This window comes from Callithrix jacchus, chromosome 14 (genome assembly GCF_049354715.1).
Source record: "Callithrix jacchus isolate 240 chromosome 14, calJac240_pri, whole genome shotgun sequence".
Lineage (NCBI taxonomy): Eukaryota > Metazoa > Chordata > Mammalia > Primates > Cebidae > Callithrix > Callithrix jacchus.
In genome coordinates, this window is record NC_133515.1 from 39,559,645 (window position 1) to 39,584,867 (window position 25,223).

A 25,223-nucleotide genomic window follows, 5' to 3' on the forward strand; every position below is an offset into this window, starting at 1 on the left:
CATGTATATATACAGGTCATGGGTTTCTTAAAATTCTCATTTTTTTCTGGATAAATTTAGATTACAGCACGTTTGCCCAGATAGGTTTGAATGAAACTGCTTGATTTTTATATGTGTTATAAAGTTATTTATTCTGCTTCTGGTTAACACCTGCTGTTCTACCAGAACCCATTTAAGGTAACACCAAGCTAGTCATTTACTATTAGCTTGAATCTATAGAGCAGCATTACTTCTTGTGGGCCATCAGAGTGGCTTTTCAAACCATTTGAATTACAGTTGAATATGTTTATAAGAAGTTTTAAAGGCACGAAAAAATAATTGAATGGCCAGTAGGTAATGGACCTAGCCCTATACTTTTAAGTTTTTAGATTGGGCCATTCTTCAGACATCAGTCTGCTTACTTCAGATTGTTTTAGTATTTGATGCCTCCAGATAGAGTGTACCAATTAATAATAAACAGGATGAATGAAGGGAACAACAAGAAAAAAAAACCCTACCTCTTTTAGATCTCTTATTTCCAGCACAGAACAAGAGTGACCTCACAGTCAACAAGAAGTGGTGTGGAGAACAAAAGGCATGCTTAGTTCAGACTTACCACTTCCTGAATAAAATTACAGAATACTACAGGTCACAGACAAGAGGGTGAGATAGAGGAGTGGCTTGCTGTCGAGTCTGTTGGAATTAAAACCATATAGATGAATCCGGTTAATAAGAGGGAGAAGAGCTATTAAAAGATTAGACAGTGCCTGTAAACTAAAGAAGCACAGTCATAGTGAATAAGAATCTTACTTTTTTTTTTTTTTTTGAGACGGAGTTTCGCTCTTGTTACCCAGGCTGGAGTGCAATGGCATGATCTCGGCTCACCGCAACCTCCGCCTCGTGGGTTCAGGCAATTCTCCTGCCTCAGCCTCGTGAGTAGCTGGGATTACAGGCACGCGCCACCGTGCCCAGCTAATTTTTTGTATTTTTAGTGGAGACGGGATTTCACTGTTTTGACCAGGATGGTCTCGATTTCTTGACCTCGTGATCCACCTGCCTTGGCCTCCCAAAGTACTGGGATTACAGGCGTGAGCCACCGCTCCCGGCCTGTATGTGTATTTTTTAGAATTATTGGTCTATAGTGAATTGAAAATTAGGGAGAAAAAGAAACAAAACTGAAAAAGCACATAGTTGGGGAAGCACTGCTGACAGGTTTCCCCAGTCTGACTTTGTTGCTTGCAACCCTGTAGTACCTTTAACATGTTCTTGCCCTCTCTGTAGCTTATAAATTGATAAGTAAATATAGATACTTGATTAGAGGTTTTTTTCTTTCTTTTTTTCTTTTTCCTTTCTTTTTGACAAGACCACTTTAGGTAGTGATGTGGTCTTCCTGATCAGGAGGCACAAACTGATTGCTTTCTCTGGGATTTGAGTAGCAATTGATGCTTAGTTTTGATCCACTTATTCATTAGATGTGGCAAAATAATGATATCTTAATTCTATATTCCTTCTTCATGTATAAGCAAGAACATTTCTCTGCAAAGAGAAATTCCCCCTCATCTGCTATTTGGTAGTGGTATGGTTTGTGTAAGAAAGATACAGATATGTGATGCTTTTCCTTTACCTATCAATTTTTTCAGAATGAGTTGCTTTGGCATCTACCAACTGTGATAAATTTTTTTCTTAGTGAAATTTTAACATATTTGATGTTTGAAACCTCTGAATTATTAATGTTATTGATGCTCATATGTCCCACGTTTGATTGGACTTCTCATTTCTTTTAAACAACACTTGTGGTTATCTGTATGTCAAGATGTTTCAGGCTCATGTAGTAACACTTCCTTCAAAGTGTATATTCAAATAGGGGAAGTCTCAAAGGAGTGTGTGTGTGTGTACTTGGTGTATATGTGGGTTACATGTGATATTTTGATACAGGCATGTAATGTGTGACAATCACATCAGGGTAAATTGGGTATTTATCACCTCAAAGATTTGTCCTTCGTGTTTCAAACAGTCCAGTTACACTCTTCTAATTATTTTTAAATGTACAATTAAAATTTTTTTAAGCAAGATCTCCTTCTGTTACCCAGGCTGGGGTACAGTGACACTACCTTAGTCCACTATAGCCTCCACCTCCCTAGGCTTAAGTGATCCTCCACCTCAGCCTCTGGAGCACCTGGGACTATATAGGTGCATGCCACCAGGCTCAGCTAATTTTTGTATCTTTTTTTAATAGAGATGAGATTTTGACATGTTGGCCAGGCTGGTCTCAAACTCCTGGCCTCAAGTGATCTGCCCATCTTGGCCTCCCAAAGTGTTGGGATTACAGGTGTGAGCCATCGCACTCAGCCTTATTTATTCTTTCTGTTTTTTGTACTCATTAACCATCCCCCTCCACCTCAACTACCTTTCCCAGCCTCTAGTAACCATCTTTCTACTTTGTGTCACCATGAGTTCAGTTTTCATTTTTAGCTCCCACAGAGAAGTGAAAACATACAATGTTTGTCTTTGTGTAAATGGCTTATTTCACTTAACCTCCAGTTCCATCCATGTTATAGCAAATGGCAGGATTTCATTCTTTTGTGTGTGCCTCAATGATACTCCATTGTGTGTATATACCATTTCTTTATCCATTCATCTGTTGATGGACACATAGGTTGCTCCCAAATCTTGGCTATTTTATATAGTGCTGCAACAAACGGAGTGCAGATATATCTTCAATTTACTGATTTCCTTTGGGTCTATACCTAGGAGTGGGATTGCTGGATTGTATGGTAGCTCTATTTTTAGTTTTCTGAGGCATCTCCAAACTATTCTCCTTAGTGGGTGTACTAATTTACATTCCCACCAACCATGCACAAGTGTTCCCCTTTCTCCACATCTTCGGCTGCATTTGTTGTCTCCTGTCTTTTGGATAAAAGCCATTTTAGCTGGAGTGAGATGTAGTCAAAACTACCTCCCTGTAGTTTTGATTTGCATTTCTCTGATGATCAGTGATTTTGAGTACCTTTTCATATACCTCTTTGCCATTTGTATGCCTTTTGAGAAATGTCTATTCAGATCTTTTGCCCATTTTTATTGAATTATTAATTTTTTTCCTTGTGGAGTAGTTTGAGCTCCTTATATATTCTGGTTATTAATCCTTTATCAGATGGATGGTTTGCAAATATTTTTTCCCATTCTGTGGGTTGTCTCTTTGTTGTTTCCTTCACTACAGAAGCTTTTTAACTTTTTAAAGAGCTTTAGCTCTTTAACTTGATCCCATTTATTCATGTTTGCTTTGGTTGCTTGTGCCTATGTGGTCTTTGCCACAAGAAGTCTTTGCCCACTCCAGTATCCTGGAGAGTTTCTCCAATGTTTTCTTGTAGTACTTGCATATTTTGAGGTCTTAGATGTAAATCTTTAATCTATTTTGATTTAATTTTTATATGGGGAAAGTTGGGGCCTAGTTTTACTCTTCTGCATATGGATATTCTGTTTCCTCAGCACCATTTATTGAAGAGACTGTCCTTTCTTGTTTATTGTAAGCTTGGCAAAAATGAGTTCACTGTAGATTTATTGGGTTTATTTTTGTGCTGTCTGTTCTGTTCCACTGGTCTGTGTATCTGTTTTTATGCCAGTACCATGCCATTTTGGTACCATAGCTCCATAGTGTAACTTGAAGTCAGGTAATGTGATTCCTCTGGTTTAGTTCTTTTTCCTTAGGAGAGCTTTGCCTATTTTGGGACTTTTGTTGTGGTTCTGCATAAGTTTTAAGATTATATTTTCTATACTTTGATAGGGATTGCATTGAATCTGAAGATTGCTTTGGGTAGTATGAACACTGTAACAGTATATGAACACCTTAACAGTATTGATTCTTCCATCCATGAACATGGAATATATTTTTATTTTGTGTGTCCTCTTCAATTTCTTGTATCAGTGTTTTATAGTTTCATTGTAGAGATCTTTACCTTTTTTGGTTAATTCCTGGGTATTTTATTTGTAGCTATGGTAAATGGAATTTCTTGATTTCTCAAAGGAAATTCTGAAAAATACACAGAATTGAATGAAAATGAAAACTGAACAAATTAAACTCTGAGACGCATCTAATGAAGTGCTGGAAGGGAACTACATAGCACCAAGTGCTTAAATTATAAAGAAAGAATTCAGTAATCTAAGTTTCTGCTTCAAGATACTAGAAAAGTTAGAACAAACTAAATCCAAAGCAAACAGAAGGAAGGAAATGATAGAGCAGAAATTAATGAAATTGAAAACAGGAAAACAATAGAGAAAAATTAGTGAAACACAAAGCTGGTCCTTCAAAAATAATAAAATTGGTGTATATCTAAAAGACTAAGATAAAAAATACCCAAACCATTAATATGAATGAAACAGAGAATATCACAACAGATCCTGCAGCCATTAGAACAGTAGTAAAGGAGTACTGTGAACAACTCTATGCATATACAACTTGGAAGAAATGGACAAATTCCTCAAAAATCAGAAAGTACTAAAACTTGGCCAAGATGAAATCAAGAACTTGAATAATTCTGAAACCATTAAAGATACCAAATTTGTAATAAAAGCATCCTTGAAAAAGATACCCCCATATCCTGATGGTTTCACTGGAGAATTTTACTGAACATTCAAAAGGAGGATGGAAGAGGGAACACTTCTCGACTCTTTTTCTTTTTGAGATAGAGTCTCGCTCTGTCACCTAGGCTGCAGTGGTATGATCCCGGCTCACTGCAACCTCTGTCTCCTGGGCTCAAGTGATTCTCCTGCCTCAGCCTCCCGAGTAGCTGGGATTACATTTTATGAGGAACTTAATTTCAGGTATGAAGGGCTGGTTCATTACTGGAAGGAAAGACCATTTAATTCACTGTTATCAATAGGCTGAAGAAGAAAAAAAATGAGTGTATCAATTCATTTAGAAAAGGCATTTGATGTAAAAACACTCATGTTCATATTCTCAGCACATCATAAATAAAAAAGGAACTTTCTCAGTCTTATAAAGAGGATCTACAGAAAAAAAAATCTACAGCCAGCATCATACTTAAATGTTTAAAGTCTGTGTTCCCTCCAAGATTAGGAACAATGAAAGGATGTTCATTCCTGCCATCGTTAGGCAACAGACGGTACTGCAGTTTTCAGCCACTGCAGTTCTAGGCAAGAAAAGGTATATAGATGAGAAATTGAATAAAACTGCCTCTGTTTGCAGTACATGACTGCCTCCACAGAAAATTTCAAAGAATGTGTAATAAAACTTGCAGAATCAATGAATTCAGTAAGGTTGAAGGATACAAGATCAATAGACAAAAGTCATTTATGTTTTCTGTGTACTGACAACAAAGAAGTAGAAACTAAAATAAGAAATGCAATACCATTTACATTTGCACCAAAAAAATTCCTTAGGTATAAGTGTGCCAAAATATTTGTAGGATCTATATGATGAAAATTATAAAAGGCTGATGAAAGAAATTAAAGGAAACTTAAGGTGATTTATCATGTTGATGGATTGGAAGACTCCACATAAGATCAACGTTAGTTTTCTATAAGTTGTTCTATAGGTTTAAGGCAATTTCTACCAAAATCCAAACAAAACTTTTTGTAGGCACAGACAATCTTATTCTAAAATTTATATGGAAAAGGAAAGATTATACAAATAGCTAAAACAGTTTTGAAAAAGAATAAAATGAAATGATGCTAATGCTTACTGTATAGATCCTGTAATCGAGAGTGTGCTATATTGGCAGAGAGAAGGAAGCAGACTGATGGACTAGCATAGAAAACCTGGAAATGGGGGTGGGCACGGTGGCTCACACCTGTAATCCCAGCACTTTGGGAGGCTGAGGCAGGTGAATCACAGGGTCAGGAGTTCAAGACCAGTTTGGCCAACATGGTGAAACCCCGTCTCTACTAAAAATACAAAAAATTAGCTGGGTGTGGCGGCAGGTGTCGTAATCACAGCTACTCGGGAGGCTGAGGCAGGAGAATCGCTTGGACCCAGGAGACGGAGGTTGTAGTGAGCCAAGGTCGTGCCACTGTACTCCAACCTGGGCGGCGATGTGAGACTGTGTTTCAAAAGAAAAAATATCCTGGAAATAAATCTACACAAATACACCTAGTTATTTACACAGAATAACTAGGCAATTTGAATAAAACTGCCTCTGTTTGCAGTACATGACTGCCTACACAGAAAATTTGCCTACAGAAGCAAAAGCAATTCAGCGGATGAGGAGTAGCTTTTTCAACAAATGATGCTGGAGCAATTGGACATCCATCAGCCGAAAATGTACCTTGATCTAAACCTTACACCTTTTATTAAAACTAAAAAACACGTCTGTAATCCCAGCACTTTGGGAAGCTGAGGCGGGTGGATCATGAGGTCAGGAGTTCAAGACCAGCATGGCCGATATGGTGAAACCCCATCTAGGATTGGGCAAAGTACTTAGACTTGACATTGAAAGCACATTTTATAAGCGGAAAAATGGATAAATCTGATTGCATCAAAATTTTTGTTCTGTGAAAGACAAATTATAGACTAACAGGAAATATTTGCAAATCACAAGTTCATTAAAGGCTTTATACCTAGAATACATAAAGAAGTCTCAAAACTTAACATTTTAAAATGATCCAATTAGAAAACCAGCAAAAGAGACATTTCACTAAAGAGGATATACAGATCAAAAACACCTGAAACTGTTCAATATAAGTGGCTGTTAGAGAAATGTGAATTAAAACCACAATGAGATGCTACATATCTGTAAGGATGGCTAACATGAAAAATAGTGATAACACCAAGTGCTGAAAAGGATGAAGTTGAAACTAAACACATTGCTGATGAGATTGTAAAATGGTGCAACCACTATGGAAAGTAACCATGTGACCAAGCACTTACACACTTGAACATTGATCTCATAGAAATAAGGACTTACTTTCACATAGAATGTTTACATAAGTGTTTATAGCAGCTTTATTCATAGTGGTTTCAAACTGGAAACTAGTCCAAATATCCTTCAGTGTGTGAATTGTTAAGCAAACCACAGGTACATCCATACCATGAAATACTATTTAGCAAGTTTTATTTTTTTTATTTTTAAATTTTTTTTGTTTTTATTTTTTTAAGGAAAGCTATTGGCCAGTAGTGATAACATGCAGCAACTCGACCCTCAAATTATGCTGAGTGGAAAAAAGCTCATATCAAAAAGATAGATACCACAGTATTCCATTTATGTGTCATTCATCAAATAGAAAGATGAACAGATCACTTACTGCCAGGTTTAGGAATGGCAGGATTATAAAAGGGTACTAGGAAGGAGTCTCGTGATAGTAAAGTTGGTGGTGGTGGTGGTTATGCAAGCTGCACAGGACAGAATTACACAGCGTGGTTTACACCCAGATTAGTGCATGTGCAACTGGGGAAATCTAGAGAAGTTTCATGAATTGTACCAATGCCATCTATTGATTTGGATATTGTACTCGAGTTAAGATGTTAACCTTGGGGGAGAGGATGGAGATAGGAAGCACAGGGCTTCCACGTGCACTTCTTTGCAACCTCCAATGAATCTGTAATTATTTCAAAAGGAAAAGTTAAAAAAAATTGTATTCTGGGATTGGGTTGGTTATATATTCAAAGAGTGCATTGATAACCTCTTTGCCAGGGGTGAATGGGACATAGTAATCTGTGATGTGCAGTGTCATCACAGTTGTTCGAATTATTGCCGATAGCATCATGGAATGAAGTGCAGGTACAGGACAAGGCATTGGGATATGAAGTGTCTGAGGCACTTAAGTCACTATGACAATAATAATCATTAAAATTCAGAGGTCACCTGTTTCTTACAGCCCTCGAGCACATTTTGGGAATAAGAAATAAAAGTTAGGAGCATATGATTAAAAGAGGCACGGAGAACCAGAAGGCCTCCATGGCACCTTTGAAGGAGTTTCTCATTTCTTGGAATCACAGAGCAGGTAAGGCTGAGGAGCCTCTGGTATGACAGTCTTCTAAAGAACCCATCACTATGTGATAGCAGGTTGATTATATTCAGTCTCTCTTGTCCTAGAGGTTACAATGCTTTGTCCTCACAGGGAACATATTTTGGGTATGGATTTGCCTTCCCTGAACTCAGGGCTTCTGATGGCACCACTGTTTGTAGATTCATGGATGGACTTCTCCATCACCATGGAATACCGATCCGACTTCATTTTAAGGAGATGCATTTTTTTGTAGGGGGGAGGGGGGTGGGTAAATGGGCATGTGGACAATGGGCCCATGTCTGCAGACTTAACAAGTTTTACCATTCGGTCCATCACCCAGAAGCAGCTGGTTTATTAGGTGAAATGACCCGCTAAAGACTGGTTATCACACAAGTTGGAGACAACATCCTAAGAAGTTTAGGTGTTGTCCTATGGAAGCTTCATGTGCCTTAACAGAGGCCCCTTTTCCAAAGTCCTGGCCATCCACCAAGGGGGGAACAATGGAAGTGACACATTTGTTGCTCTCTTAACCCCTAAAGGTGTTTAGGCCTTTTCTGTTGATGTCTCCCCATGAATCAACAGGAGTCGTTTGGTGTCAGAAAGCTCTCTGCCCTGAGACACACAATAGAGACACTCACACCTGCTCCCTTTGCCTGCATCAGCTCTGCCTGTGCCCACATTTTGCACTTTAGCTGGGAACCAGCCATCACCAGCATCTGACTCTAGTCATTGCTGGGGCCTCTAACAGGTTTCTCACATTTGCTAGGATTGTTGCATCCTGGGATGTTGTGGCATCTTCCAGAGGATGAGATAACCCCACTTTGGAAAGAAGTTGAATTCCTGTTCTGTTCCTCACTCTTATCACCCTGGTTTGGATCTCCCTCACTTCTCAGTATGTATTACTCAGGGTTCTCCAGAGAAACGACCAATGGGTTGGGGGGGGGGGTGGTGTGTGTGTGTGTGTGTGTGTGTGTGTGTGTGTAGAGAGAGAGAGTAAAATAGTAGAAACAGCAAATCTATTTGCTATGAGATTTGACTCATGCTATTATGTAAGCCAAGAAGTCCTACAATATGCTATCTGCGTGTTGGAGTGTAAGAAAAGGCCACATGTTGGAAATGGAGGTGGTGTGGCCGCCGGGAGCTCAGCTATGATGTCCAAGAGCAGGAAATGAGTGTCCCAGCTCAAGAAGAAAGAGTGGCTCTTCTAACAACGACTGTGTCTGTAGTCTTTCCTTCATGCTATCTAGAGACTCCTCACCCTCTGGACTAAATCCAAAAGGAGGACTGTACACACAGGCTGACCTGTTCACATTAGTCCCAGAGCTGTTCTCTTGCAGCTCAGCAGATAGGCGCTCTTCACTCCCTGCTCAAGGTGAGTGAGGGCTTTCAGAAACCCCTACCACCGTCCATTCTGAGCTCACTCCTTTCCATTGTAGCACCAGGCATGCCTGAACAGAAAATAGCTTCTATTTATTGAGTGTTTACTGTTTATTATGGTAGATTCTTGGGAAATTGAAACCCTCTGCCACTACCATGAGTTTTTCTTCTTAGGAGAAGCAGATGAGATGACCATTCTGTGACCAGGGTCTATGGTTCTTAGCAAGCTTTTCAAGGATCTTGGTTTTTTCAGAAGACAGAAATAATACAGTGTGTTCACATTACCTCTTTGGTGAAAAATCTGTTTTTTTTTCTTTTTTCTATTGGAAAATGGTATCAAACCCTTAGTTTCTCAGTGAAATTGGAGCACCACCTCCCTCCCCTTCACTTCTGTCCTGAAACAGTAAAGTGGTAAAAGCAGCCTGAAAACCAGCCCTCTTTCACAGTGGTTGGTCGTGTTGACAAAGCCTTGGTGGATTATTTTCCCGTGGCTGTCTTAACCAATTGTCACAACCATGGTGGCTTAGAAACAACAAATTTATTCTCTCAACAGTTTTGGAGGCCAGAAATTCAAGATGAAAGTGTCATCAGGGCCACAAGAACTTGTTCTTTTATAGCAAGAAACAGAACTGTCCTTCAAGCTCAGGAGTTGGATGTGGCAGTGAGCTATTTTGCCACTGCACTCCAGCCTGGGCAACAGAGGGAGACTGTTTCTAAAACATTTAAAAATAAATAAATAAATAAAAAGAATTGTGCTTCAAGTTACCCTAAGAAAAATGTGCAATGACTCACTATAAAGACACTGGGTATGTCGGCCTGGATCCCTGGCTGCAAGCTACAGGAGCCAAGCCTGGACAGCTGAAGCAAGAGAGGATTTCAGAAGAGCTTTGGGGGCTCACAGAATGGAAGGAGGTTGGAGAACTTGGCTTGGGCTATGAACAGGAATTGGACAGCAGACACCATACCTGTGATCTTTAGTCCTATAGCGAAAAAGTCTGCTCATTCCCTGCCACACGGAAGCTGCCATGTCTGACTTCCTGAAGCTCATGGACTTGTTTCAAGTGTTAGGAGAGAGCATTGAACTGTCTGAGCCTGGGCCACACTGCCCAGTGACCCAGAGAGGGAGGCCCTAGCTCTGAAGCTTCCAGCAAAAAGGCAGGCACTTTCTGCCCATCAAGACCACTCATGAGGGGTGGGAAAAGGATGTTTTAGGAAGGGGGAGATTAAAAGCTGGAAGCCAAAAATGGCAGCTATCCACCACAAGGGCCAGCTCAGCACTCACAGGCAGGGAGACTCGAGGAATGAGAGCCAGAACAACAACCAGAAGGGTCTCTTTCTTGGTCTTGTTTTCCCCACCTCGCCTCCTACACGTGATTTCCTTGACTGCGGAACTTTCTCCACTTCTCCATGCACGGGGCCCCTTCTGACCCATTTTATTCATCTCAGCTCCAGCCACACAGAAGCTATCTTCTCTCAGTCCCAATTCCAAATTCTTGGGAGAGATAATCTGATTGATTCAGGTTAGGTAGTCTCAGAGAAAGTGGTTCTTTTAAATAGAGAAGATACTCCAAACATGTCCTGCAATTGAGGAATAAAATTTGGGGGCAGACGTGCTCACTAGAGGTTTATTTCTGCAGAGACTGGGCTGTGCAGAAAAAGTTTGAAGACATCCTTCTGTATGAATAAAGTAGTGCAGTTGCGACAAAGGTGTTTATGTCCAATTTTAGCTCTGCCACAGAGCAGGTTCATGTTATTTTATACATCTGAACAGAGCCAAACAGTACTTCTTTAAAAATAGACCATAATTTGGGATTTCCCTACATCAACAGGACCGACCTCCTGCCCTTCTTCCCAACGCAGTTAAATTTTACTCCCTCCTTGGTATCTTTCTCTAAAACTTAAATCTGAAAAATGCTTGCCACAGACAAGGTACCTATAAATGTTGCAGAATGAATGAATGAGTCAATCAATTACTTCCTCTAAGCCAAAGCTGTCTTCTCCAGCAACATATAATGGCTGAGTTCTGTAGTGGGAAACTTGATTACTTCACCTGCTCTTGCAGAATTTCCTTTCTTCTTCCTCCTAGCTTTGCCTTACTTTGTGCCATCCCCCTTTTCACAACCTTGGTCCAAGACACCGTCAGCTCTCACCCTGACTCTGCCATGGCTTTTAACTCGTCACTTCTACTCTGATCCCTTGCATTCTATTCTCCAAAAGGCAGCCAAAGGGAGCTTTTGAGAAGTAAATCAGATCCTGCCACTCCTTTGGACTTAGGCCTCAGGCAGCTTCCCCCAGGCCCTGAATGGTCTCTCCAGCCTGCCTGTCCCATTCCACAAGCTCTTAATCTACACTCCTCTCCTCCCATGACCTTGACACAGAGCGCTTCCTTCTCTCTGGAACACTCTTCCTTGCCCCATCCTCAGTCCTGCCCAGTGAACTAGCTGGCCTTCAGATCACATCTCAAATAGCTCTCACTGTCCTGGGCACTTGCTTGATGAGGGCTCCCTGCTCTCTGTTCTCACACTCCCACATTTTCTGTCTTTTATGGCACTTACAGATTTGTAATGGTGTGTGACTGACGTCATTATTCTGTAAGTGTCAGTTTCCCTCACTGAAGTGGAAGCTCTTTGAGGTCGAGGACTGTACTCGTTTGCCAGGGCTGTCGTAACAAAATACCACAGACTGTGGGGCTTATAGAAAAGAAATCTATTTCTCACAGTTCTAGAGGCTGTAAGTCCAAGATGAAGGTGTAGTCAGTAGGCTTGGTTTCTTCAGAGTCCTCTCGTCTTGGCTTGCAGATGGCAGCCTTTTCCCTGTGTCCTCACATGGCCTTTTCTCTGTGTGCATGCATCCCTGGTTTATCTTTGTATCCAAATTTCCTCTTTTTATAAGGGCACTGGTCAGATTGGATGGCCCTAATGACCTCACTTTAACTCGTTCACCTCTTTAAAGGCTCTAAGTAGAGTCACATTCCAAGATACTGGTGGTTGCCTTTCACATAGAAATTTCAGGGGGACCCAATTCAGCCCATAACATGGACTGTGTCACTTCTGCTCACCACTGTGTCCCCCACTCAGGACAGTGCCATGCCTGACATGTCTTAGGACTTTATACATTCCCATTAAATGAATGATTGCATTTCAACTCTCCCTTTCCTCTTCCTCTCCCCACCGTACATTGTGCTAGAGGCAAAGGAAAGAAGGCATAGATGGCTACAGAAGGAACCTAAGTGACCACAGGAAATGTCTGCTACGCTACTCTTGAAATTACAGACCTTTTGGGAGAGCGTTGCTCTCTTCTAGTATTCTTTATGGGGGAAAATCAGCCACCTGTCAGCGGCCAGCTCATCCTGCCCTGGTGTGTGTCTACTGCCCCCATGGGCTGCTGTGGGAGTTTTGCTGACAGCTGCACACCCATCCAACTGGCCTCTTTGGAAGGTGAGTCACAGGCTGCCGGGAGTGTGGATCTGCATATCTGCAGGAAGGCAGTTTAGTAATAGGTACTAGAACCTAAAAAAAGTCATATCCTATGACCTTATAATTACAAAGCTAGGAATCTAATCTGAGGGATTAGCGGGGGCAGGGGGGGCTAAGATGAGTTTATATCTATTTTTTTTTTAACCCAACCTCCTTTTCACGATTATAATAGTAAGAATCTGGGGAGAGCCTAAATGTGAAACAAGAGTAAGTTTGTGAATCTAGTACATTTAGATGACAGACAATTATGTAGCTACTGAAAATATTGTTTATGAAAAAATTTTAATGATGCAAAATGTTGCATGAAAACGTGGGACACAGGCCACATTCTACGCTCAGATATATAATAAATACTGCAATTTACATGTGTATGTACATTCAGAGGGAAAAGCCTGGGCTGGCAAATACCCAAATGTTAATAGACATTTTTTTTCAGAACCAGAGATTTCTTTATGCTTTTTTTTTTTGAAACGGAGTCTCACTGTAGCCCAGGCTGGAGTGCAGTGGCGCTATCTCTGCTCACTGCAACCTCCTCCTTCCGGGTCCTGGTTCAAGCGATTCTCTCTACCTCAGCCTCCAGAGTAACTGGATTACATGCACGCGCCATGCCCAGCTAATTTTTTGCATTTTTAGTAGAGACGGGTTTCACCATGTTGACCAGGATGGTCTCGATCTGTTGACCTCGTGATCCACCCGCCTAGGCCTCCCAAAGTGCTGGGATTACAGGCTTGAGCCACCGCGCCCGGCCGTCTTGCTTTTAAAGCTAGAAATAGGAGGCAAAGTTTTTAAAGCAGCCACCTTGCTTGTCAATGAAATTCTCAGCTCCAGGCTTCCCTTAGGGAAAGAGCCTCCCCAAGATCCCCCGTCCTACCCCGGGCGGTCGGGTTGGCTTCTGGAGAGACTGCTCAAATCTCCGAGGCGGAAGGAGGCGACCGATTTGGCGCAGCGCTCAAACAGGGGTGGATGGAAGCTCAGGGGAGGAGCCGAGCCTTTCCCCTGTGGAAGAGCGAGATCTGGGCTACGCTGGGCGTTCGGAGCCTGGTCCAGCCTCCGGCCATCGCGGCCGCCGCCCAGCCAGGTGCAAAATGCCGTGTCATGGGCCGCAGCCGGGGCATTAGATTACAGCTCAACGGCGCCCGGGAAGGGCAGCGGGGGTGGAAGATGAGCAGAAACCCCTGTTCTCAGAACGCCGGCTGTCGAGCGGGGTGAGCGCAGTCGGGGCGGGGACCCAGCCTAACCCACTGGAGCCACCGGGGGGTGGCCAGTTCCCCTTTAAGAGCAGCAGCTCTGAGCCAGGAGCCAGAGATCCCAGCCGGCCTCGCCCAGCCAGCCCTCTCTAGTGAGGGGACCCACGAGTGGAGCCTCAGCCCTCCCGACCTTTCTGAGCCCTTTTTGTGCCCTGGGCGCACGGGGCCCTACACGCGCCAGACATGCTGAGGGTCTTCATCCTCTATGCTGAGAACGTCCGCACGCCGGACACCGACATCAGCGACGCCTACTGCTCCGCGGTGTTTGCAGGTAGGAGGGGCCGGCCATCCCCGCCGGGGTTCGGGATGGGGGTTGGGGAGGGGACCCCGCGGCTCTCAACCCTGGAGAGCACCTGGAGGTGAGAGACAGGGGACTTTCTGGCCCCGCTAGACTGACGTTGACTGTTGCAACGACACAGGTCTGCAGAGGGCGATTCAGAGGGAAACTGAGGCTGGAAGAAGAGAAGTGCCGGTTAGGCACTTCTCCTGGAAGCTGAGCCCAAGTTGGCACTGAGGTGGGCCAGGAAGGTGGGAACAGCATCTCTCCTCTCACCTTTTCGGGATATCTGAAAAGAGGTCTTTCCGGTTTCAGGCAGCGAAGCGCTGTACCGCCGGGCTCTCCTCCTTCTTCCCCCAAGGCCTGGTCCCAGGCCTATTTATAACCCAGCTCTCCCCCACTCCCCACCCCGGCCTGCGCCTGGCTGCTTTCTGGCCCTTTGCTCTCTCTCAGAGGCTGGCCTGGCAGGCTGGCAACTACTGGGGGCGGAGGCACCGCCCACTCTTTCAGGGACCCTACCCTTGCTTTGGGCACAGGATGGGGCAATTTAGCAGCTGGGCACAGCTGTCACAGCACCAACCTTTAGAGACTTTCTCTGCCCCCAACCCCTGCCCCCAGCGGACCAGTGGGTGGAGGGAGGGTGGGGTAGTATCTGGTTTCTATCATCAGAGTGAGGCCTCCTTGATTGAGCAGGGAAGCCACTCCCCTATCAGATTGGGACCTCCCACAGGAGAGCTTTCAAGAGAAGACTTTTCCCCCAGGAGCTGAGGGCTGGGCCCTGTCTGCGCTCCAGAAACCCTTCAGGACCAAGCCAGAGCTAGGGTCTACAGAGCTGAGTCTTCGGGCTTGGAACCATATTGGGGGAGAACTAGGGGGAAAGAGTGTGAACCTCCCACCAAGCCTGAGGCTTTTCCTCTCAGCCTTCACGTGCCATTCCCCTTCTCCCCAGAGATCTGACTTCTACTCTAACTACATCATAGCATTAGTCAGTCTCTGGCCATTCAGCACAGACATTCCCTTTCAGTTTCACGAGCTCCTGGATACACCTGTTCACAGACTCATCTGCACATATGCTCCCAGGCACAGGCACATCCTGGAGCGTTTGGGACACCTGTGATGTGCCAAGGACTAGAAGCTCCAAAAGCACAGGCTCGTGTTCACCACAGCATGTGCAGTGGGTCATTTCATGAGTGCCCACTCCTGGGTGTGAGATTCAGGGGTTCCATATTTGTTGGACCAGGTCGGAGCTCCAGGCGGAGTTGGTGAACGTTCCTGAGCTCTGGAGAGCAGTGTGCACCAAGAGCAGGGCCACTAAGGGCAGTGGTGGCACTCCAGCTGTGCATTTCTCCTAACGCACTGCTGTGACCTGCTCTCAATCCGTTTCCCACGGTGGCCTCCGGAAATGAGCTTTATCCAGGTGTTTCCAGCAGGGAGGACATGGGGGTCTTTCATGCTTCTTCTCTGCATCCTCAGCTCTGGGCAGGCCAGGTCAGTGGCCCTGTTTAGCAGCCTGGCTGAGGGCTCTGGGTTCCTGTTGCACAACTCCAGGGGGCACCATTCATACTGTAAAGAGCCCCTTGGCAGAGGGGAGGGAGGACAGGCACTCTGTGGGTGAAGCAGCCTCCACCCACCCCAGCACCTCTTCCCCATTTACAGCTCCTGAACCTGGGGGCTGAGTAGGCTTTGTGAATGGTGCCCTCCCCAGGTACACAAATGTACACTCATCTGCAGCAGCCCCTGCTGTCAGGGGCTTTGTCTCTGGTTTCCACTGAGCCCGAACCAGATTTTCTTCCACCTTCCCTGACCACATGCCCCCTCTGCACCCATGCACTCAATACACTAGGCTCCCACCTCATGGTCCCTTGCCCAGGCTAGGCTCAGACCTCTGGCTGGAGAAAGGAAATAATGAATAATGAATGGCAGGCACTTTCTAACCCCAGAAGTGCAGGAAGTGCTGCTGATGTGGCTTTTCTTCTGTTGTTATTTCAGCCCCAAGGGCCTGTATGTGGACCAGTTCCCCCTATCCTGCCTCCTCCCATTTACACATCCCTGGCTGACCCTTTTCCTTCCCCCTGCCATTTGCCTGCTATCTGGCTCTTTGGGGTTGGCTCCCTGTTTCCAGGGCCCAGAGCACACAGCTTACCTTGGGGAAAGGAAATACATTTTCTGTGCCAATCTGTCATGAGCCCCTGAACCTGGGAAGAGACTGGTTGGAGCCCCCACCCCCAGTCATCACTGAAACAGCCAGGCAGTCCTGGGGAATGCAGTCCCTCCCCTCCCCCAGCCTCTGGCCACATTTCACCTCCTGCATTAGCCAAGCTCCTGACCCATGTCCAAATTTGGCCTCCCTGCGCTATTCAGGCCTGCTCACTGTCCTTCTCCCTGGCAGGGTCAGGTTGGTGAATGATTACACAGAAGACTTCAGTCTCAGGGATGCAGCTCAAAGCAAAACACCAGTCTGAGAAGCCTTCCCTCCCCAGATGGCCTGGGTCTGCTCTTCCCAGACTCCTTATCTGTTGTCCCATAAAGGCCCTCCTTTGGTTACATGATTATAATACCCGGTAGTCACACTTCGCAGCCCCTTTGTGCATGCATACATTCATTTCAAGCTCACAGAAGTTTTGTGAAGCCAAAGGACAAGGATATTATCCCCACTTAAAGATAAGGATATTAGTTCAGAGAAGTATAGGAGCCTGGCCAAGGTCACATAGTGGCCACAGTGTCCCCACCTCCAACCCCTCATCAGTGCCCTCTGTTGTTCTCAGCATCCTTGGCATATGAATAAGAAAGTGCTGTGCAGAGCATACCATGTGCTGCCCACACCCAGGACACCAGGGAACTTGGACCTGAGCCAGCTAGGGAGGGCAGTGCCTGGGGCCCCAGCAAGGGCTGAGTCAGAGTAGGGGAGTGCAGGGCTGCAGGAGCGCAGCGTGAGACAAATGACCCAAAGAGGGAGGATTCTGGGGTTTCAAATGCATGTTCCTCACAAAGAGAGGGAATGGACATTTGGTAAGCACAAAAGCATGCCATTGTCAGATGGTGTTTCTTTAAGAATCTCACCGCCAGTCGGATGCAAGAGATCTATTGAACTGACACCATGGTTATTTTATGGCAATGCTGTTCTAACTAGAACATTAATATAAGCGACATCATGGCCCAGTTATAATTTGTAACAGGCACTTACATGAAGATACATACACCTCAATCCTCTTAGCAAGCTCTCATCACTCCCATTCTACAGATAAGGAAACTGAGACATGAAGAGGTTATGTAAGATGCCAGAGGTTATACACTGGTAAGTAGTGGGGTTCAAGTCTAAGTACCTGGCTCCTGAGGCCCCACAATATCCCCAGCTTTAACCAGTCTGCTATCTACCTCTGGCTTTGGCTTGGATTTACCAAAGACAAGCAAGAAAAGGTGAAGCGGTAGGACTTGAACCCAGGCCTGGCTGAGCCCCTGCTGCCCGCCTCGGCCTGCACATTGACTCCTCACATCCTGCCACACCATGCGCGTGGTCCTTACTGCTGCTCGCTCACCCAGGCACAGACATCCTCAGCCCTTATACTCCGGTCTTGCAGATGCTTTCTTATCTCAGGGGGTCCCTGCCCTCTGCCTCACCCTTTCTATATCCGTTGGGACCAATTGGTCACCAGTTGGTACAGGATGCTCCCTCCAGGCAGTGCCCTCATTCCAGGCCAGCTCACAGCTCTGACAGGGCTATGGTGGCTGCCTAGGATCTGAAAGCCAAGGGTGAGGGCAATGGTCACGTGGCACTGAGGTGGGCAACCTGTGGTGGGTGTGGCAGGTGCCCTGGGGCTTCCAGAGAGGGGACCATGTAACTGTGGATCTCAAGCTTAGCCAGTCCAGGAGAAAGTAAAAGTTGGGTGGGGGGCCCGGAAGTGCGGATAGCTGGCAGTCTGAGTCAATCCAGGGGGACAACAGCATCAAACAAGAGGAGAGAAGGATTGCCTGCATCTGAACTCGGGACCCCAGGTCTGCCACTTTCTGGCTGTGTGGCTTTGGGCAAGTCATTAACTGCTGTAGGTCAGTTTTCTTATCTGTAAAGTGTTGTACTTGCTTTGGAGGAATGATTCTGGAGAGTTTATGTGTTAGTCCATATAAAGCACTCTGAACAGTCTGGCAAGCAATAAATACTAACGATAATAATAATTCTTCCATATAATTATACATACATTTATTATAATAATCATTATTGTTAACATGTATTGTACATGTACTAAGAAATCATTGTACACATCAAGGAAGGTTTTCAATGTCTTTTTTGCTTGGTCAATTCTATCTTCAGCTTTGTTTGTCCGTCCACTGTCCTGCCAGGCTGGACACCACTGGCGGAGTGCTGGGTGGCCTTCCGTCTGCCCCCAGGGATACTGGGCCTGTCTTCTCTGGCTGTGCCTCATAGAGCAGCCCCTTGTGATGTGAAGGCATTTGGCCACCTGCCTGATGGCTGGCAGTGGTCCTCACTGGGGTACTTTCTCCTTCCGGGAACAAGTATTCCTCTGGTGACTCCCCAGCAGCCCACAAACCTCTTCAGTCCCTCTCCCCAGGCCAAATTCACTTTCTTCTCTACTTCCTGCATACTAGTCTGTTTCTAGATTGGTTCACTAGCATGGGACATTAGCAGAGAGAGCGTTCACATCTACTGCGGATGTGCTGTGCTGCATGTACTGTCCTGGGCTTGCTAGTGTTTTGTTTAATCTTCCCAGCACCACTGCAAACTGTCCTTATTCTCTTGATTGCACAGAAGCGGAAATAGACACTGAAAGGTCCAATCATGTGCCTCAGGTCACACCACTAGGAAAGGGTGGCCTGGGGCAGAAGCCCAGGACTGCCTGATTATTTCCACTATGGACAATTTCTCCCCTGACAGGCCCTAATCATGGCTGTAGCCAGAACCAGGACTGCATGTGCGTTCCACCCTCTTGCTGGACACACAGGTCCCCTGTCAATTCCAGCTGGTGGACTGGGACATCCACCAGACACATATTCTTCAGTGAATGTGTGAGGAGAGGGAAGAAGCCTCATCTGTTCTTCTGGAAGCCTTTGGACATGGGCAAATATGCCCTGAAGGAGTCCTGTCAACTCACGTAGAATGCTCCTCTCAAGGTCAATGTCATTGAGTAGAGAGGCAAGGTTTGTTTGCCTCCTGGACACCCCACGTTTAGGCCTTGGGAAAAACAAAGCACCGGCTAACATTAGGAGGATGTGGCCAGAGAGGGAGAACTGGCCCAACTCCAGCAGCAAGGAGGGGGCTTGTTAGCAGCATGCCTTCCTCCATGGTCAGGAAGGTAGGACCACAAATAAGTGACAGGGGTCACAAACTCATGTACTTCCAGAAGCCTGGCAGGTGGACTAAGATCAAGCCAGAGGGGAAATCCAATGTGAATATTTTGTAGTGAGCTGAGGAGGCACACCTGGTCTACAGGTGCCAGTTGGTCAGGGTTAGGGGGAAAATCTAGGCCCAGGTGCCACCTTCTCTGACTTTTTTTAAGAGAAGCTGTAAATCTAGATTTAGGTGGAAAAAAATCTTCTAATGTTTAAGGTAGAGTTTTGTTATAAAACATACTGATTAAAGACAACATGTCTGTAGGCTGGATGTGTCCCAGGCAACACCAGTGATCGCTTCTGAGACACAGTATTTCATTCAATCCCGGAGACAGTGGGCCTGGGCTCTCTGGAGAGCGGACAGCCAGGATCTTCTCCCTGGGGCTCATCAGGCAGGACCTCTCATCAGTGACTACAGGACCGGGAGAGAGGGAGAGCTTTAGTCCCCTCCCTTCTTACCTCTGTCAGCCCCAAACATTGCAATAAGCATGAGACTCAGCCCTTCCTTCCAGGCTATGGCTCCTGAGCTGGCCCTATCATTGCTACAGTGGGTCTGGAGTAGTCTGGGGGTCCCAAGGAGCTGCCTTCTCCTGAAGCCTCAGGTGAGGGATGCAGAGGGCTTTGTTAGGGCTTCACCAATGTTAGTTAGGGCTTCATACCAATGAAGGGCTTCCTTCATTGGTGTGAAGTTAAGCCCTAATAACATTGGTGTAAGCGTGATGGTCTCTCCACTCATATAACAGTTGAATGTAGACAGTCCCGGCTGGTAAGACTCTGATCCACAGGCTATCCAAGACTCCAGCCCCTCCTGTTTTATTGCTCTGCTATCCCCAGAGTTTCCATTTGACAATGTGGTCCATGACGGCACAAGCCCCTGTCTGTATTCCAGCCAGAGGCAAAAGGGAAGGTGTGCCCCTTCCCTCTAAGGACACAACCAGGCAGTTATATACAGCCCTTCTGCTCATATTCTGTTGGTCATCAGTTAGTCTCCTGGCTACATTCAGCTATGAGGGAGGCTGGGAAACATTTTAATTTGGGTGACCATGTGCCCCAGTAAAGTGCTATGGAAAATTTCTATGGGTGAAGGGGAGAGCATACATGGGGGTGAGGAGGTCAGGTCTCAGCCATGCTTTCCATTAGAACTTAATTCCTGATACATGTCCCCTTGGGAGGAAGCCCTATTGAGTTACCAGGCCTCAGTATGAAGCCTGCAAGGGAACAGTCAGTTATTTGATTAGGGAGAAGTCCAGGGCAGTGAACATCAGCCAGTCCAGGAAGCTGGAGGCTGGGATGGGAAAGAGGCCTCAGGGAGTGTCCAGGGCTCAGACCACCAGCTGTTGCTTCTCTAGTTTGCCGAGCAGATGTGGGGAGACCCCTTTTCTTAGACACGAGACAAGGGAAGGTAGAATCCCCTTGGAATGTTCCTATGGAAATATTAGTTATACCCCCTACAGATTTCCATTTCCTGTGCTGACTCTGAAGGATTGGAGCTGCAGTAGGGTGAGGTATGATAGGGGAAAAAGCAAAGCCAGGAATCACTGTGACAGACAGAAAAAAAAAAAAAAAAAGCTTTGTAATATGCAAAATTGCCTCTAGGGGGCAGTACTATCTCCTTTGAGAACCACTGACTGAACTCAGCGGAGTGCAGAACCCACACCCGGGAGCCACGTGCAGTGTCCAGGCCAGTCCTGTACTACACTCTTGGAATACCTGGGTCACTAAGACAGCTTTGGTCTCTCTCCTCCTTGACCACAACTCCAGTCTAGCTAGACATGAAACTGGTGATTATAGGAATAGTTATTCCTGACCATTATGATGCGTGCTAAGAAGGAAGAGAGCTGCTGTGCAGTCATTGCCAGAGGGACCCACCCAGACCCCAGGATATCAGGGATGGCTTTCCTGGGGAGGTGATCTTTTAGCTGAGGCCTAAAGTATGAATAGGGTGGTTCTGCACAAAAGAGAAGAAGGCATTTGGAGGCAGAGAGGACAGCCGACCTCAGAGCTGGCCGGGAACTTGGCATGTTCTAGAAACTGAGGAGGGACTGGAGCTGGAGCCCAGAGAGTGAGAGGTGGAATGGCCTTGCCCTTTGGCCCAAGGAAATGAATCTGGGCTTCATCCCAAGAGCACAGGAGGCCTTCGGATAAACCTCCCAAGAGGTTTTCAGCAGGAGAGTGACCTGATCACATTTGTTTTAAGATCACCTGGCTGCAGTGTGGATAATGGACCAGATATAGCCAGAGTGATGATGAGCGACCAGCTATGAGGCACCTTCAGTGGCCTGGACGGGAGAGGGTGGTGGGAAGACTTGCTGGAGTCACTTGGATGCTGTGGGCACATAGATGGTGCCAAAGTCACGAGTGTCCGTAAGAAGGATTTAGGCTGCAAGCAACTGAAATACTGGCTCAAACAGACTTCAATGATCAGAGGGGCAAGGTTCGTTTGCCTCCTGGACACCCCATGTTTAAACCTTGGGAAAATCAATTTATTAAATGATAAATATTATTAAGGGGATCAGCTCACTTAACTGGTGTCCGGAGACCCAGTGAGCTCTGAGCACACAGACTATACAACAGTGTCACAGGGTCCTTAGGGTGTTGCTTTTCCAGCTAGAAACCTTTGGGGTGGGTGGCATCTTTGCCTGAGTTTTGCTTGGACCCGCTGGGCTTGTTTCACTCACTCAGCCTGGCAGGCTGTGCTCAGCTCACAGTACTGGCCGGATCCCACGTCTACCAAGGGTGAGCCAGGCACCGAGCAGCAAGGGGTGTGTGAGTGAGTGCAGGGTCTGACCCAGGTGAGCACAGGCATGCCAGCTGTGGTGGGGCAGGCAGCTCCAGGTGCTGGTACCAGCTCTGTGGAGGCTGCGACTAGACCAGGCATACTACAAGCCGCTTCCACTGCGGACACCGGGGAATGCAGTGGTGCCTGGAAACTTGGAGGCACCAGGAACTGCAGAGCCCCAAAAGAGTGTCACAGCCATGACTCGAAGGGCCCCTAAGGTCTGGGCTCCCTGAAGGGCTGCAGCTTTTCTCTCCTTCTCATCACCTGCAATGTGGCAAGCGGGGTTGGGGGATAGGTCCTTTCAGCTTTGTTTGTGTTACAGCTCTTTTAGTCCTGAGTTCTTGTCCTGTGTCCAGGAAGAATGAGATACGTAGACAACTGGAAGGTGAGCAAGGTAGAGAGAGCTTCACTGAGTACAGAACAGCTCTCAGGAGACCCAAAGTGGGGTAGCTCCTTTCTGCAGGCCGGTCCTCCTTATGCTTGTGCAGCTGTCATCAGACAGGAGATGTGCAGAGGGCAGCTCCTCTCCACAGGCAGGTCTCCCCGATGGGTGGAGGAGACCCAACCCAGAGTGGGTAGCTCCTTCCTGTACCTGGTAGTCGCAACATCTGTCTGAGTCTGGCTGAGTCCCGGGTTTCTATGGACTCAGAAGGGAGGAAGTGTGTGCTGTTTGGTCCATGGGCAGCCAGGAGCAGGCTCAGGGGAAAAGCAGAGTTCTCACTCTGGGCTGAGGACTCCACCTGGAACTGGCAGCCCAGCCCCCAGGCTTCAGGCCATCCCTGGCTTGAAGGTGGGATTTCACTGGGGATCTGCCCCTTTCTGCCCAGGAGCCAGTCTGCCTCCTACTGCCATCAGCATGCCATCTAGGGCACCAGGCTGTTCATGTAGAGAGGTGCTTGCAGGTCTGGGCCGAGCTGCCCCTCAGCTTCCCTCCTCATCTTGTTGGTGCTCAAAGTCTGGAGGGGGTTGAGGTGGCAGGGGGCTGGTGTGTCAGTGACACCCCAAGCATGCATCACAACTTTGCTCCACCCTGGAGTGGGTGAGGCCAGAAATGGGGAGAAGGCACTTCTGAGCCTGCAGGCTTCCCGGGCCCCTGAGAGTGCAGGGATGCCTGGGTCTGGGGCCGCAGCAGAGTGGCTGTAGCTGTGCCTGGGGGAGCTTAGGGCTGCACACTGCTGACTTGGTGGGGCAGTGGGGCTCCCACCTGTTCCCGGCCCCACTGGCCCTGCAGAGTGCACAACCCTGGCCAACCTCCGCACTGCAGTCTGGTCTTGGCAGCGGCCGCTCCAGATGGGCCGCTGCTGCAGTCAACTCTGTAGTATCATCCTGCACTCAGGCAGGCTCCATTTTTCTCTCTGGTCTGCTGTCCATGATGTCTGCTGTGTCCTCGACTGGTCAGCAATTGGATCTATAAGCCTCCTTATGCACACGAAGCAGGAGAGGGAATTGGGCTTCTCTATTCATGGCATATAAATCTGTCTCTCTAGGGGAACAACTTAAGACACATGCCTCTTGCTAGACCAATAGCCACGGCCAAGAAATGTGCTCAGATAGAGTGGGATCCCTCCTGGAGCAAAGGCGTAACTGAGCAGTCAGGTTCTGCTAGGAGGGAAGAGGGTCTGGATTGATGTTGAGGGAATCGACTGTCCACCTCATCTTGAGGGGAGATGAGAAGGGTAGACTTAGGAGGAAGGGGAGAAAGTCCAAGCAGCTAGAGAAGGTGCCGTGATGAGAACAGCTGCAGACTCTCCTCTTTCCTTTTCCCCATGTTGTCCCAGCTCCATCCTTTACGGGCCTTCACTTCTCCATGGGAGCACTTCCCACGGTGCCTATAGATGTGGTTGCCACCCTCTGTGGTCTCTGCCCCCTGACCTGGAGCTCCCTGAGGGCAGGGTGTAACATTCCCAGTAAGTCAGAGGTGATGGTTGAATGTGTATTCTTTCAGCCTATCGTTTAGAAAGAATTTATGGAGAATGTGCTTTGCACCAGGTGCTGTTTCAGACATCGAGGAAATAGCAGTGGACAAAACAGACAAAATCCCCTGCCTCCTTGGAGCAGACAGTCTGATGGGGAAGACTTCCTCAGCTTCCCTTCTGAGCTTGTGAGCACCCAAAGTCTGGAGGGGGTTGAGGTGGCAGGAGGTTGAGCATGTCAGTGCCAGCCTAAGCGGGCACACACCTGACTGGGTTTTGAAAACACCTGGGCTTGACCACAGCTTTGCTCCACCCTGGAGTGGGTGCCTGGAGTTGGGGGAGGCAAGAGAGAGGGATAAGGCACTTCTGAGCCTGCAGCTTCCTGGGCCCCCGAGAGTGCAGGGATGCCTGGGTCTGGGGCTGCAGAGAACGAGCAAGATACATATGCTACACAGTGATTGGTGCTAGAGAAAAAGCCCAAAAGGGAGATGAAAGAGAGAAAGCTGTGGTTTTCAGCTGTGTGACCAGTTTGGTCCCATTGGATTGGATATCTGAAGGAAGGGAAGACATGCCACAGGGCTGCCCCGGGGAAAGGTAGGGACACGATCAGTCCATGCTGGGGGGCAGGGCCTCAGCCACAGGAGAAATTCCAGGGTCCTGCGGGACTGGAACCTGCTTCTTCCCCACCCCTTCCAGGGCCTGTCGCTGGAGAATGTCACCTCCCATTCCTAGCATCTTCCAGGGCTGGGGCAAAAGTTAAGAGCAGGCAGAGCCAGGCCTGCCTTCCCCTATGGTAGAACTAGGAGGCCCCTGGACCTAGGAGCCCTTAGGCGAACACGAGAAGAAAAGACAGGGGAAAAGGCCCAGCCC

General features: G+C 46.9%; 1 protein-coding gene and 1 long non-coding RNA gene across 18 annotated transcripts in view; one reads left to right on the forward strand and one right to left on the reverse strand.

Moving 5' to 3' along the window:
* The window catches only part of LOC144579256 (uncharacterized), a 52,157-nt gene extending 37,484 nt beyond the window's left edge, over positions 1–14,673 (reverse strand). Inside the window, exon 1 of the long non-coding RNA XR_013526466.1 lies at positions 14,595–14,673. This is a non-coding gene — a long non-coding RNA (uncharacterized LOC144579256). The remainder of the gene's footprint in view (positions 1–14,594) is intronic.
* The window catches only part of DYSF (dysferlin), a 236,648-nt gene continuing 225,217 nt past the window's right edge, over positions 13,793–25,223 (forward strand). For all 17 annotated transcript variants that reach the window (XM_035272224.2, XM_078349054.1, XM_078349051.1 and 14 more), the window contains exon 1: positions 13,793–14,312. In XM_035272224.2, the coding sequence (XP_035128115.1) occupies positions 14,225–14,312 (88 nt within the window). In that variant the 5' untranslated portion in view covers positions 13,793–14,224. The remainder of the gene's footprint in view (positions 14,313–25,223) is intronic.